Raw genomic sequence first — 14616 nt, 5'->3', positions numbered from 1 at the left:
ATGTATAGGGTTGAGGTTTGTGGGTGAACTCAGGCAGGAAAGAGCAGAGCCATCAGCCAACATTTTGTGCATCTGACAGTTCACCAACTGTGCAGTCTATCTCTACAAGAATTAAATGGGGGTAGAGCCAGGATGACAGAAATCACAAATGAGCATTTACTTAACATTGGCCCCCAAATATGTACATTTCTTCCAAGCCTCTGGTCTAAGGGGTGGTGGTAAGACCTACCCTGTCATTGTGACCTTGAGTGTTGGGATAAATATCCCCACTGAGGTTCAAATGTGCAAAGCTTTAGGATTCTCAGAATCCATTCAGCTAACATCCTGGAAGCCTCTCATTAGGTTAAAGAAACTTATTGAATTGCTAAAGGTTTTTATCATTATAGAGTATTAAATTTAGTTGAACTTTTGCAACTATTGTGATTGTTTTTTCTCTTACTGAATTGGATAATGCAGCCCAATATATCTATTAGTATTCTCCTGTGAGATAAGTCCCACTCAGTTATGCTACTGGATATATGCAGATATTACTACAGTGAATTTGCTAATGGATTTGTTTAGGATTTTGTAAGCATGACCTGCTACTACTCGCCCAGCTCTGATGTCTCGATACTGACCAGAGTCTCGGACTCCAAGAGGCTGTGTGCAGACTTCTTTATCAGTTCTCGTGACCTGTTTTTCAGGCCTAGTGGCGTACACTGAGTCTCTGGCCCCCAGGGGCTGCTCTGCATGTTGTCTGTGACCCTCCCCCATCTAAACCCCAGCACTGAGGTGCACCTGCGGGAGTCACTGCGCCCACACCTCCCAGGCTTCGCATACATCTGCAATGGTCTGAACCCAACACCCCATGCCTGAGCTTTGTTTGCAATCGTAGTTCAGACTTCTGTCACTTTTCGGGAATGACCTGGAAAACTTGGTGAAGACTGGCAGGAATCGGCTGCACACTGAGGGTACGGCTCCTTCCAGATGGCAGCCATGCCCTGCCAGGGCCCCACTCCCCTTACCCACCACGACGCCTACAGTACTTCTGTACATTTGCTTCTTAAAACATCTGTCTGTTCCTTGTGGCCTGCAGATGTAATGCCAAGGATCACCGACTGTCCCTCACATCCTCGTAATGACTTAGTCAATGCCAAATTAGACACTGATAAAATGGGCTAAGAAATTTATTAGATAAATACAAAAGGGTCCAGGTTGAATGGGGCAGTCCTGAGACCAGACCAGGGGATGCAGTGAAGGTGAGCGAATCGGACACAAGGAGATGGAAGTTGGAACTTATCTCCGATAACTACAAAGGCGTATTAAAAATGCATTTTTGCTTTTCTATAGATACATTTCAAAGGTGGCTCCCGAGCCAGTCCCACCCCGTGAACCCCCATCCCTGTTAGTCTCCAAAATAACAGGATGGTGCTGCTGCCCATCCCTATGGTTGGTAAACAGCTGCCTGGACTAACCATTACACTCTAACTCGATGTAAGGCTCTTCCTGAGGCTGGGAAGCAGGATTTCTAGAGGGCCCCAATGGGCAGCAGATAAGCAGCCAAGCACCCACAAAACTTTTATGTCTGGACATTCACCAGACTCCCGGTCTGAGAAACACAACAGAATGTCTGCTGGGGTGGTCATCAGCAAGTAGACAGAACACTGGGCTGGGCCTGGAAGTGGCAGGAAACTCCCTGTGCCTCAAGGGTCCCTGACCAGTGAAGGCTACTCCACGCTCTCTGAGGGTGGTGGGGCCCCAAAGATCTTGGCAAGGAGCCCTCGGTTGGAGCGGGCCTGGTCCTGGGCGTTGGCCAGGCGAGCCCGTTCACGCCCCCCTGGCCGAGCTGCCTTTCGGGCCCTCAGCTCCTGCTCAGTAGGACGCTGAGCGAAGGCCCAGGAGCCATTCGGGCGGGTAGAGTCCCCATCAGCAGCAAGGAAGCGCTGCCCACGCTCCACATTTCGAAGGTAGAAGTCAGTCTCACGCTTGGCCTGGGCAACCTCAGCCCTCAGGCGCTGCCTGCGCACCTGTCGCTCAAAAGCAAGATGCTCACTTAGGTGGGACCAGGTGAATCGGTGCAGGTACTGCAGACAGGAAAACAAGAAAAGACCTGGGTAGAGCCGGACAAGGAGGGAGAGAAAATCGAGGGGAGAGGGCCAACAAGAGGTCACAGAGGTGCCCGGGCTGGGGTTGGGAAGGCGGGAAGATGAGATGCGCAGACACGCCTACCCCCTTACCTTGAGGTTCCACAGGTCGTAACGGAAGGGGCTGCGCCTGCGGGCGCCCATGGGCGTGTTGTGCAGACTGGCGGCCACACGCTTGGCTACCCGCTTGTCCCGGAACTCCACCCAGCCCTCGGTGTAGTCCTTGCTGTACTTGGCCCGTTTTTTTCCTCCCGTGGCCGACACTACTGCTGCCTTCTTCTTGCGCCGCACGAAACCGTCTGTGCGCCCAAGACAGAGCAGCAGTCAAGGAGACCGACGCAGCACCCACTCATCTGCACCACCCACTCACCGAGTTCTAGACACCTACCCGACCCGGCCAGGGTTCCACCTCAAGGTCTTTGCCAGGAAGGGGAGGACTGCAAAGTCCACCCTTTCTCCCCAGGTCTAATTAAATCCTTTCCTCAATGTCAATCCTGTCAAAATATGAACCGAGACACTTCAAAACAGAGCCGCCACTTTAAAACGGAGCTGGAGCCGCCATCCCACAGAAAACTGCCCAGCACGTCTTACATCTCAAACCTCTGAGATGTCAAAACAGCACAAAATAACCTTTGGACCGAGCCTCGAGCAACAATGTGCCCCAAACAACTGTTTGCAAAGATAACAAGAAGGCAGACATTGTGACCACTGGACTGAAAATGTAAAATACTGTTTAGAATTAGCGTCACTACGTTGGCTTTTCCACATCAAGAGCAACGCCTTCCGTCTACTGATGTAATCGTTCCCCTTCCCTTGCTCATAAATACCCCTTGTCTTTGTCTCATCAGAACACTGTGTGGGCTTCCGCCTGGACCAGGACTTCCCTAATAGCTATTCTCATTGCTCTCAAACAAATGCTTGTTGCCTCTTTCAGAGACCCTGACTTTTCAGGTTAGCACTCCTTAATCACGTCTGCCCGGATAGTCCATTCAGAACCCGCACCGGCCAACTCCAACTCCAATTAGTGCCTGTGTGGGACTCACGGGCGGCTGATCACGTAGTGTCTCTCCACCTGGGCCGCGATGGCAGCGGTATGTCTTCAGTTGTGTGAAAAGCCACTTAGAATTTTATTCAGACTGTACTCATGTAATAAACTGGTAAATTCAGGTCAGCAAAGAGGGGTGGGCGGAGGCGGGATTAAAACCCAAAAGTTAGCTCTCTGAGAACAGGCCTACAACGCTACCGTCCCGCCCCGGCCTTAAGAGACCTGCGTCCCACCGACAACTACCCCTCAGAGCCTCGGACCCGCGCACTTACTTACCTTCTGGCTGGAAAAAGACGCGCCCAACCTCGCCATAGGCGCTGAGAAGGTTCCGTACGTGCAGAGGCCGAAAGCGGGGCGGGATGTGGCCCAGGTACACAATTCCTGGAACCACCCGCTTCTTGGCGCCGCCAGCCGCCTCTTCGGATTCCTCCTGCTCCTCCTCCGCCTCTGGTTCCCGGTCTGTCCCTTCCAGAGGCTCCTGCTCTGCGGCTTCCTTTTCTGATTCCTCTGCCTCCATGCTTGCAGATACGTGAAGCACGACAGCCGTAAAGCACTGTGACGTCTGACGCGCACTGTGCGCCAGCCTGCGGCGATGGGGCGGAACCAGTGGGGGTGCTGACCAATGAAAAGCTAGATTGGGCGGCGTGGGTGGATTCAGAATGCGTGAAGAGGCCGGAAGTGAGACTCAGGTCCGCGGGAGATTCAAACCGGAGAGCCGATCCGAGGCTTAAGAAAGCGGAACTAGTCTGACTGGCGAGCTGGATCCGCGGACCGGAAAAGGCCGATCCACAGTGTAACACCCTACTGAATACTTTGTGAGATGCAAAAAGGGGGTTGCGGCAGGCTCTTCTGGAAGTTTTGGGAATGAGGGAAAGGTTTTTGTGTGTTCTAGGACCAAAATAACACTTTACCCAAGGTATCCAAGTTGTGACCTTTTAAAGCTTACTTAAATTTCACTTTTTAAAATTGACTTGTGAAATTTTATTTTTAAAAAATTAACGGAGAGTTGAATATTTTTAAATTTCAGTTTTGAAAATGTAGTTTAACTTTGCAAATAATACGTTTTGAAATTTTAATTAGATTTAATTTTTGAAAATTGCAGTTCTGAATAGTTTAAATATTCACTTCAAATTTGATTTTGTGACTAAGATCTCTTAAAAATGTAAATATGGGACAATTATTTCTTTTATTTTAAAAACTTATTTGGCACCTATTACACAGTTTACTGACACATTATTCGTTTCATATTTATATCACAGATACTTGGTCCTGACTCCAGTGAGAACCAGGACAACAGCTGGAATGTCTCCTTGAGAGTGGGAAGGGATCTAGTACCCAAATGGATAAATATGAACACGTAGTGTTTTTAAAATGTAGAATGTTTGTGTGGAAGTGTTTGTAAGATCATTACATCAACTAACTTACTTGATCAAAGTAAATTTCCCATTTGCGTGGCGTCCAAATATGGATTCATGATTCAGGATTCCTGCTCTTGCCTCCCAGAGAAAGGCCTTTGCTTTGTGGCAGCCTCTGCTTGGGAGGCTGGAATAGTCTCTGGACTCAGACCAGCATCATCTGTTATGCAGTAGAGGGTGATGATCACTCTTTAGAAACCCTGAATGTCTCCATTGCTGCTGTCAGACAATGTCGATCCCACCTTCCACCATCTCTCATGTGATCTTTTAGATAACCTCTGCTCTGTCCCCCAGACCCCCAAATCCTTTTCCGTATCCCTGTCCATCCCTAGTTTCCACTGTCATAGTGCCACTGGAGTAACTTTTTTAAAATCTCAATAGGTAACCACAATTGGTGAGCAACTTTAAGGGCTCCCTATGCCTTCAGGATAAACAAAAAGGCCTCAATTTTTATTCCTAATGATTAAAAATGTCCATTCTTGCAGGTGGTACATTCTTTCAATCCCTAGGAGTCCTACCCCCAAATAGAGGCAGAACCACTGATTTAATTCATTTTATCCTATTTTTTCATAATCTCTCTTTTGAGACTCAAGTTCTGTGGGGAAAAAAAGGAGTTTTATACTGTTACACTATCACCAGTGGCATAATAAAATAAACAAACCTATTAAGGAGATGGAGGAGGACTTTTGTAAGCAAAGATAAAGATGAATAGTGTAAAAACGTCTCTAAACCATACCAAAAAATTAGCTCTTCCCAGAGCAGCCCATTTAATCCTTCACCCAACCCTTGCTCCAGGTGGCTCTACCTCCTCAGTTACTCCTTTTTTCCTATGTCATTTACTGCTTTTTGACGTATTGCACAATTTACCTTTTAAATGTATGACATCTTTTCTGCTCTGAAAAGGTAATTCACTAGAGGACAACGATCCTGGTGTGATTTATTGACTTAGGCTATGTGCTTCGATGGGTCCCTTTTTCTTGGGGGTATTCATTTGCCATTTGTTAAGTCAAGTTCTTAAATTGAGGACATCATCCTAATAGAAGCACATGAATGAATTAAATTTGATGGAAAGAGGGAAAAAGAAAAACGATATTGACCAAGGTCCTGGGTCTGAAAATCTGCCTCCCGAAATGGAGGGCAGGGAAAGACCCAAGAAAGAGGCTGCCACACTCCATCTAGTCATTAATAGAGTTCATTATCACATACGCGGTGCATTGTTGGCAGCTGCAAGACGAACCGGGTCCCTGTGTCGCTTGGCAGGCGCCAGAAAATTATACAGGGAAAGGGGATTGGTCACAGGGGTAGTATGTGACTTCTACCAGGTACACAAATTACTTGATATGGTGGGTGCTGGCTTATGTCCGGAGGAACATGGATATGGATAGTCTCCAAGAGGGGTTGCAGTAAGCAATCTCCCCTCTGGCCCGGATCCAGCTCATGGGTCAGGCAGCGGTCACACCTTGGAGCAGTCTCTCCTCCACATTCCACCCCTCGTGACCGGCTCTTACAATCTCACGGCACCACCCCGTCTTCCGCAAGGTGCCCTGAGTGGTCAGCAAGGGCGCTTCATCAGCAGGGAAGTAGCTCGCTTGGTCACCCGTTGGCTGCACTGGAGACACAGCTGAAGAAGGCATTGCCAGGTCCCACTTGTCACCCTACTTCCTAGGACCACGGGGGAAGCGTCCAATATGGTGACGACATTAGGCACAGTTGCATGAATAGGAGGCGCCACCTTACTCAGTCCTTTGCAGCCCACTATTTTCGGCAGGCGCCGACTGGCTTTGGTACCCGCCACACTGGGCTGTTAAAGCCGCCGTGTGCGTGGCGCACAGTGCCCACGCGATGGCGCTCCTGGATCATTTCCGCTGTTTCCTGTGTCCTCCCTGGAACCGGTATTGCTTGAGTGAACTGCGAGGTTGCCGAGTGGTTGCGTCCATCAGTCAGGCTTACGGAGAAAAATTATATCAAAACAGATTCGCTGCACAACAAGGACAGTCTGAAATAGATGCGCATCGATGACCCACAGGACTGAGACAGACCTGTTTGGGGGGGGGGGGGAATGAAAAACGAAGCAAAACATGAGCTCCTTCGAGCCGGATTCGAACCAGCGACCTAAGGATGCCTGAATGCTTAGCCACTACAGTCCTCCGCTCTACCAACTGAGCTATCGAAGGAAGCACGTCAGTCGTGTCCCCTCCGCGCCTGCCAACTCTGCGCTAGTGTGGCAAATGCGCGTGCTCGCGGCCTCGAGCATCTGTGCTATTGACAGTAGTTTTCGATTATTTTTCTTAACACAAGTAGAAAGCATTATCATTCAAATACTGGTAAATTATACTGGTAAATTTTGCAAATGTAAGCTTGTCTAGTTTTCTGCGCCTGTCTGAAGCTCAAAACGGCTATTACTCTCTTGTTAATGAAAGGCGACCTCAGGACTGCTTTGTTCTCCTTCACATTCCTTTAAAGATCGTTGCATTGTCATACAGTGGAGCCAAACACAGGACTAGTGGTCCCCCTTGCACAAGTAGCACATTGAGACCAGGCTTCGTTTGCTCCTCTAGGGCACAAAGAATGATTGTTTTTCTGAATAGGAATTAAAAGCAAGTTGCCGATCACTTCATTTGGACATTAACCTCTTCAAGTCTTCATGAAACATCTATTGTGAGAGGGGCCAATCTGAATGAATTAAATATAAACTTTTATCTCCTCCTTAGCCCCAATTGACTGAATAAGTTATCCTTTTTTATAGGTTTATTTAGTATTATCCATTTGTCAAAGTATGCTTTTCAAAAAGTTAAATATATGATTCATACAAATGTAAAAAAAAAAATACTTGTCAAAAGATCTGTTAATGAGAGAAGCAACAGAATGATAAAACTAGTCCAAAGAAGCTGAAAGACTCTCAACACTCAAAACTCTCCAAGAACATTGTTGGCCCTGAGCCTCTGTCCTTCGGATGATTTTTCCACCTTCAGTCTACCTTTTCCAATATCTCTGCACCCCTAGACCTTTTATGGTGGGGATGGTGCTTCAGAATCACCTGAGGAGCTAACCTGTGCAGAGCGCTCGCCCTCCCACAGACCACGTATCCAAACAGTAGGACAGAGCACCCCTGGCCAGGGGGCGATGAGCCTAGGCTCTGGCGTTGCAGTGAGGCCGAAAGAGCTGGGCAGAGCCAGGAACTGCAGCCGCTCGCCATGCTCTAGTCTAAACTTCCATGTTGATAACGGCCAGGGTCGTAGTTTAGGAGGTGAAGAGTGTGACAAAAATAAACGCCCAACGTGGGGCTCGAACCCACGACCCTGAGATTAAGAGTCTCATGCTCTACCGACTGAGCTAGCCGGGCATCTGTAGCGGGCCTTTCCTAATTTACTATAGGAAATAGAAATTTTTCTTGGGCCCACTGAGAACATAGAATTCTGGATTTTATAGGATTGTTTTTGTCTTATATTCAAGATGACATGAAACTCAAAGAAATATTCTCTGAAATTATTAACATGCATTCCACCCACTTCGACTACCTCTTCCCCTTTACCCCATGCTCACCAACCTGTAGTGCAGACCACAAAATGTTTCCGGGATCCCAGAGTCGGAATCTCGGAATAAGTCTAGTGACCCCAACTCCGACACTCAGTGCTCCACACCTGGTTTCCAACGTGGTTCCGCGCACAGCTCCGGAGGACCCAGGTCCTGGAGCCCAGACACTCCCCTGGGCCCTCTGTGCAGTTCCGTCTCGGTGTCCATAGCCAGCCAGCTCTCGCCCCTCTTGCCGCCCTATGTGGACGTGGCCCTGAAGAAAATCTCTGCGGTTTTCTTCCTCCTGTTCAGGCCCCTTTTGCTTGTTGTCCTTTCCCACATTCTAGGCGGATACTCACAGAAAAGGGTGTGAGGGTTCGCAATTTTGCTTTCATATAAAATACGTGACAACCACAGGAACATAGGATCCAGTGATTTTTTTTTTGTATGTTTTGTCAACCACTAACCGCAAAAGCTTATTGAATATAATGGATGCTCAACAAACACCTGCTTGATGAATGCACCTTGGGACGCTCCAGGAGAGAGAATCTGCCCCTTCTCAACAAGGACGCAGAGCCCCATGTCCTGAGCGATGGGGGGAATACTCAACGCTGTCCTCGAGAAGAAATAAAGTAGCCAAGGTTCCCAACACCTCAATTCTATAGTGCAGGGTTTTGGTTTTTCCATTTAAACCCATGTCTCTCATGTGGGGAATGAATGATGGATGACACTGTATTGAGATGTGGCCGTCATCTCCCTGTACATTTCACACGATCACAACCTTGGGGGCGGAACTTCAGGAAGAAGCGGAAACATTTGCCTTTGCAAGAGTCACTTTGGACCTGATGAAAAACTGAATACAAGCCAAAATGAAAAAAATACTTATGTTTTTAGAGGAATTATCAAGTTACGTGTTGGGATTAAGTGCAGATCCAGCCTGCCCATTTTTACATGAACGAACAGCAGTTTAATTTCGTTGAATGGCAGCGGTCCCAATTTCTGTTGTGTGAGAAGTTTAACCCTTTATGACAAAAAAGTTCAGTAGAGTAACAATAAAAGGTGGGCTCGTCCGGGATTTGAACCCGGGACCTCTCGCACCCTAAGCGAGAATCATACCCCTAGACCAACGAGCCACTTACAAGGGCTTGTTTCCTGAAAGTCTTAAATATTTAGTGAATTTCTCTGTGTTTTGTATGTTTTATGTATTAATGTGTATAACTATAAGTGATATTTTCTGTTTCTCCCCCTCCTTCCTCCTCCCCGCCTCTCCCTCCCCCTCCCCCCACTTCCATTGCTCCCTCCCTTCCTGTTTTGAAAACCAGGTCAACATGACTCTCTCTCAGAAGTTCCCCGGATTTTCCCGCAACCCAATCTTCTAAAGACTGTATAAAACCCATTTCTCAAAGGTCGCTGACTCATCCTAGCCTTTGTTAGAAATACAGAAACCTGTGCCCTTTCTCTGGAGCAAGGCCCGTAGGCTGCATTTTGACAAGGTCCCTAAGTGCACTGCAGCTGTAAACTCGGGACTGAACCGGCCCCCGCGCGTTCCCAAAACCCACTTGGAGTTCTTGCTCGATCTCAGCATTTTCCACGGAAAATTGTGAACACAGGTGAACATTCACTCAGTAGTATATGAAGCTGTGAGGTCGTGAATAAATGAGGGACACGAGCTGCACGAGGAACAAGGGGATACATAATTAGGGCGCTGAAAGTCTGTTTTGGTGGAAAAAGGCTGACTCGAGAGGCGTCCCAGCAGGAAATGACAGGACAGAGGGACAGGTCGGTGACGGACGGCGTGGTCCGGTTAAAGGGCTCGTCCTTTTTCACGTGAGCAAAGTCACAAACTGCGTCTCTCAGGATGGGATTCCTCCCGGGCTGTGTGAGGGACGATCCACCCGGATGGGGACCCTACTGAGCTTCGGAGACGCGGGTCCCGCCGGCTCACACCAGCCCTCATTTCAGTCACTCAGGGCTTGACTATGTTTCAGATATTTCGAGGAAAGTCTTTGGCCACAGCAGTGGTGACACTCTCTCCCTCAGATGAAATTAGAAACTGCTAAGGTGTCTCCGGGGCAAACGTCTTGAGCAACGGCTGGCGCAGGTAGGTGCTCTGGGTTCCCTCGGCGGGTCGGCACTTGCGCAGACGCAGCCGGCAGTCTCCTAAGAGGGTCCAGGACCAGGTTTTTCCTTCGCTCTGGAAAAGCAATCGCAGCACAAAAAGGAGGACTGGCCCGTACGGGGATCGAACCCGCGACCTTGGCGTTATTAGCACCACGCTCTAACCAACTGAGCTAACCGGCCAGCTGCGAGAAAGCCTCTCCAAATAGCTTCCAAGAAGGGACGCTGGTTCTTGACGTTGTTTTCCTGTGACCAATAGCATGAAGCATCGGAGCAGTTGGACTCGCCCACCCCCAACTGAGCTCCTCCTTCTTCCAACATTGGGCCTGGTTTCCGAGCCGTGGCGCGAAGCTAACAATACGCCTCCTCCCCTTTCTGTGATCTCGGGCGAAAATGACTTCTGTCCTTTGGGTCCCAACCAGCAGACACCACAGATGGCCGTTAATTTATTGAGTCCCAGACAATTCTCCAGGTTGTTCCTCTTCGGCCGCTCCATTGGGTGTGTTTTTCTCTTTCCTATTTCATTCGTTTCAGATAAAGATATTCCAAAATACCCAAAAGTAATCCTATTTCCCCCTCTACATATACAGTTCTATACGCAGTGGCTAAACGAACACCGTAAGACATTAATGAAGACAAGAATAGATGGTATGATTGGACATTTTAAAAATGTAACGTCTGATTGTATAGACAAAAGGGACTTGGAGATGCCGGGGATCGAACCCGGGACCTCATACATGCGAAGCATGCGCTCTACCACTGAGCTACATCCCCTGCCCCTCAACACTTTCGGCTGTAATTCTTCCCAACTCTTTTAAGCCCATTTTTACCCTCGGGCAATGGTAAGATTTTTTTCTGAATACTAAAGCTAAATTTTCCATGTATTTAGCAAAACCTTGAAATGAGACAACCGTAATCGGTATTCCAAATGGAGGAAGCCTTGCAGCCATTCGACCCTTGGCAGCGCTTAACCTAGAGAATAAGGGAAAGAGTTAAGTATCTGAAAAGATGACCAGGAAAAGCAGAGCGCGACTCTCCCTTAACAGCTTCTTTCCTTGTTTTCTTTTCTCCATAGACAGCTGAGGCCCAGCACAAAACCAAAGCGTTCCCTCTGTCGGTCGATCCATATTCACGTGTCCAAAGTGCCGCGGAAGATATGATTCAATAAACCCGTTAAATCACAGCGGCGGATCGGCTTCCTTTTGCAAGTGGTCTGTTGGGACCCAAATGTAGAATATTTGAGCTATTTCTCCAGGAAGCCTAGGAACGGAAGGCCACAGTTCTGTAGTTTTTGACTGCTCTGACTTCTATACATTCTAAAATGTATCTCTATATATACTTGTACAGTATCTATACATATATTATAGCAGATAGATAGATAGATAGATAGATAGATAGATAGATAGATAGATAGAGATATAAAGATAGAATTTGGGGAACATTATAATTAATGTTACAGGGCTGACCTCGGTCTTAAAGACAACCCTCGTTGTGGCTGAGTTTCTATGCTTATTGGGGTATTAATAAACATTTTTTGAACGACCAGCTCTGAATGGGAATCACAGGTAAAACCTCTAAAATCACGCTCACATTCAAATATATAGTTAAATTGACCACAGTTGAAGTGGTGGGCATGTTTGAAGTATGAGCCCGGATAGCTCAGTCGGTAGAGCATCAGACTTTTAATCTGAGGGTCCAGGGTTCAAGTCCCTGTTCGGGCGTCCTCCTTTTCTTCCCCATTCTGCAATTTTATCCCAACAATGAAGAGGAAAGAAGGTGTTCTCAACAAACAGGTTGAATTCTCTAAAAAATGAGAGGGAATCCTGAGCACAACATAGACTTCATAAATTAGGACCTGTTAGGGAAATAGAAGGGCCTTTTAGTAAGGTGGTTGGAAATAACAGCACATAAAACATTTTATCTAGAGCACAAGTTTCACAAACAATAGTCACCAGTTATCAAAGTCAAACTCGTTCTTGAAAAGCAACAAAAGCGCAAAACTGCTCCCTCTTCCCTATATCAGCGTGTTTCTTTCTGATCACCTCCGGGGACGCCCAAGTTAACCCGACTGAGATGGTGGGCCTGGCACTCAGAACTCATGGCCTAGTGGCAGTGGCTTCCAGGCTTTTCTGGCCAGGATCAGTTTGAAGTTGAGTTTACCTCTAGACCCAGACCTACCCATGTAACAGCAACAACGCTTGCCTGAATTACCACTTACTCTTGCCATGTGCACTACATTCTGATGGCATCTCAGATTCTATCTTATTCTTTAAAATGCTGGGTGCCACCCACTATTAAATTAATTTCAAGTCCACCTCCTTGGGAAACACTGGGCTGTAGGGTAGTCATACAGATGAAATGTGACATAGAGTGCAGGGTGATGGGTGTTATGCTGCCTGCTCCACCCCTTCCCCTAACTCCAAGTCCCCTGTCCTGGAGTGACCCAAAGCCGCCCGTCACCTGAGTGCACAGGCACCAACATTGTCCCTGCCCTGCTTGGCAGCCCTTGATGGAGACTTCACTTGGTAATTGCCCAAAGCTGAACATTCACCCTAATAGAGCCACAAGATAACAGAGAAATTAGCTTTTTCCTTGCTATTAAAAATTGTCAAATGAGCACAAAACCACACACACACACACACACACACACACACACACACACACAAACTGGACTAGTCAACCAAGAGAGGATCTGAAATTAAAGCTACGAGTCAATAATGCAAACAACATGTATTATGGACAGCTAACCTACGATTCCAGGGCAGGCCTGTATAATCCACACCTTCATTTTTCCTTTTTCCCTTTTTCTCCTACTTTAATTCCTTCCTATCTCATAAATAATATGAGAGGCCAAGCATTCACTGTAATAGTTACTGTTTCCTTTTCCCCCTTAATTTCTAACTATAAAGAGAAATCTTCAACTGACTGCCCTCACATACTGCCAGGTTCAGTTGGACTTAGCATTTTGCTATTTTAGAAAATTTTGCTGTCATAATCTTTGTTTTACACAGCTCGGTGTTATAAAGACACCACTCTGATAACGGTTACTCAATGCTTTGAGATGATCAGTGAGGCCCACGAGACTTCATACGAGAAACCTCCAGAAACTACAGGTGTTTGCCCTGAAGGAAACATGGTGGCATAGCCTTCCTCTGTGCTGCCGCTCTTGTTGCTCAGATGTGTCCTAAAACCCCTAGGAAAACACTTTCCTTCGTATGTGGGACATGTCACACCAAGGTCACACCAAGGGCTGAGCCTTCCTGGTGACGAGGGACTGGCACAGGTATGACATACCCAAAATGAGCCACCTGAAACGATGCTTTAATAACCCATCAGTGCTGCTTTCCAATGCTTGATCAGCGATGCTTTCAGGGAAAGACCTTAATCAAAATGTGGGAAAATGTAAAAATAATATAAACGGAGCCGGGGCTGCCGTCCCAGAGAAACTGCCTTGCACATCTTACGTCTCCACCTTTGGGATGTTAAAACAGGGCAAGATAATCTTCAAATTGGACATAAAACAACACTGTGCCCCAAAGAACTGTTTGCAAAGATAACTAGAAAGCAGATAAAATAACTACTGGACTGATGGCTACTGGACTGAAAATTAAAAACATTGTTTGGAGTTAGCATTGCATGTTAGCTTATCTGCACCAATAGCAATGCCTTCCTTCTAGTGGTGGAATTGTTCCCCTTCCCCCTCTCATAAATACCCACTGCCTTTGTCTCCGCATCGGAACACTATTTGGGCTCCTGCCTGAATCAGTGCTTCCCAAATAGCTATTCTTATTGATCTCAAGTCAATGCTTGTTGCCTCTCACTTTGGCCTCTTATTTTAGGTTAACACATATGAATTAATGGGCTGAACTCTAATTTATCTTTGTGCCAATCCAGCACTTCATGTGATTAACTCCATCATGTCACCTAGAGGAAACTTGAGCTGGAGTAAAAAACCTAATAATAACATTACTGATATCTAAATGGGGGGAGGGGGACTTGCCAGGAGCCGGACACTGTGCTAAGCATTTTTGCAGGGTTTCTTGGGGACTGGTGAACTTGGATGAGGAAAAAAAAATTTACATCTTTAAAATCTCTAAACTGTAACTGAAATTTAGCATATCCTTCACCTATGAATGTAGGCAACAAACTACAAGCTGAAGAGAAGTACCTGTGGCTTTGTCACCAAGAAAAATCACAGACATTTTCATATCACAATACAGTTGTTACAAATATCTCCTACTTAATTAACTATTTCAAAATTACAGTTGTCATAAGGCCGATCTTGATGTTTAATATTTAATACATTATACTAATGAAAAAGCACACATATTACTATATTGCAAATTATTTTAATTGTTTGATAACTGTTTCCCGGTATAATTATTTTTTTAACACAGCTCGG

General features: G+C 46.7%; 1 protein-coding gene and 6 non-coding genes across 7 annotated transcripts; 1 reads left to right on the top strand and 6 right to left on the bottom strand.

Annotated features, from left to right (window-relative positions):
* Positions 1-1148: 1148 nt before the first annotated feature.
* On the bottom strand, positions 1149-3731 carry ABT1 (activator of basal transcription 1). Its single transcript, XM_019714165.2, has 3 exons — positions 3445-3731; positions 2217-2422; positions 1149-2063 (listed from the first exon to the last, which is right to left on the bottom strand). Exons 1-3 carry the CDS (start codon positions 3683-3685, stop codon positions 1707-1709), a joined length of 804 nt encoding a protein of 267 aa, XP_019569724.1. The 5' UTR covers positions 3686-3731; the 3' UTR covers positions 1149-1706.
* Positions 3732-6667: 2936 nt separating this feature from the next.
* Positions 6668-6757, bottom strand: TRNAY-GUA (transfer RNA tyrosine (anticodon GUA)). The gene is given in 2 exon segments: positions 6668-6703; positions 6721-6757. It is a non-coding gene; the product is annotated as a tRNA-Tyr (tRNA).
* A 1096-nt stretch (positions 6758-7853) lies between these two features.
* On the bottom strand, positions 7854-7926 carry TRNAK-CUU (transfer RNA lysine (anticodon CUU)). Its single transcript has one exon. It is a non-coding gene; the product is annotated as a tRNA-Lys (tRNA).
* Positions 7927-9157: 1231 nt separating this feature from the next.
* On the bottom strand, positions 9158-9229 carry TRNAP-AGG (transfer RNA proline (anticodon AGG)). The gene has a single exon. It is a non-coding gene; the product is annotated as a tRNA-Pro (tRNA).
* Positions 9230-10323: 1094 nt separating this feature from the next.
* TRNAI-AAU (transfer RNA isoleucine (anticodon AAU)) lies at positions 10324-10397 on the bottom strand. The gene has a single exon. It is a non-coding gene; the product is annotated as a tRNA-Ile (tRNA).
* A 519-nt stretch (positions 10398-10916) lies between these two features.
* Positions 10917-10988, bottom strand: TRNAA-CGC (transfer RNA alanine (anticodon CGC)). The gene has a single exon. It is a non-coding gene; the product is annotated as a tRNA-Ala (tRNA).
* Positions 10989-11862: 874 nt separating this feature from the next.
* On the top strand, positions 11863-11935 carry TRNAK-UUU (transfer RNA lysine (anticodon UUU)). The gene has a single exon. It is a non-coding gene; the product is annotated as a tRNA-Lys (tRNA).
* The last annotated feature ends 2681 nt before the right edge of the window (positions 11936-14616 follow it).

The sequence above is a fragment of the Rhinolophus sinicus genome, linkage group LG14 (genome assembly GCF_036562045.2).
Source record: "Rhinolophus sinicus isolate RSC01 linkage group LG14, ASM3656204v1, whole genome shotgun sequence".
Lineage (NCBI taxonomy): Eukaryota > Metazoa > Chordata > Mammalia > Chiroptera > Rhinolophidae > Rhinolophus > Rhinolophus sinicus.
Note: the sequence above shows the minus strand (reverse complement) of the source record. Positions and strands in the feature narration are given on the sequence as shown.

Excerpts from the sequence above, each read along its gene's own strand:
- ABT1 (XM_019714165.2), bottom strand. The coding sequence starts at position 3,685 with ATGGAGGCAGAGGAATCAGAAAAGGAAGCCGCAGAGCAGGAGCCTCTG. Across the intron at positions 2,423-3,444 it reads CGTCTTTTTCCAGCCAGAAG|ACGGTTTCGTGCGGCGCAAG; the intron begins GTAAGTAAGTGC and ends TTGGGCGCACAG. Across the intron at positions 2,064-2,216 it reads ACGACCTGTGGAACCTCAAG|TACCTGCACCGATTCACCTG; the intron begins GTAAGGGGGTAG and ends TCCTGTCTGCAG.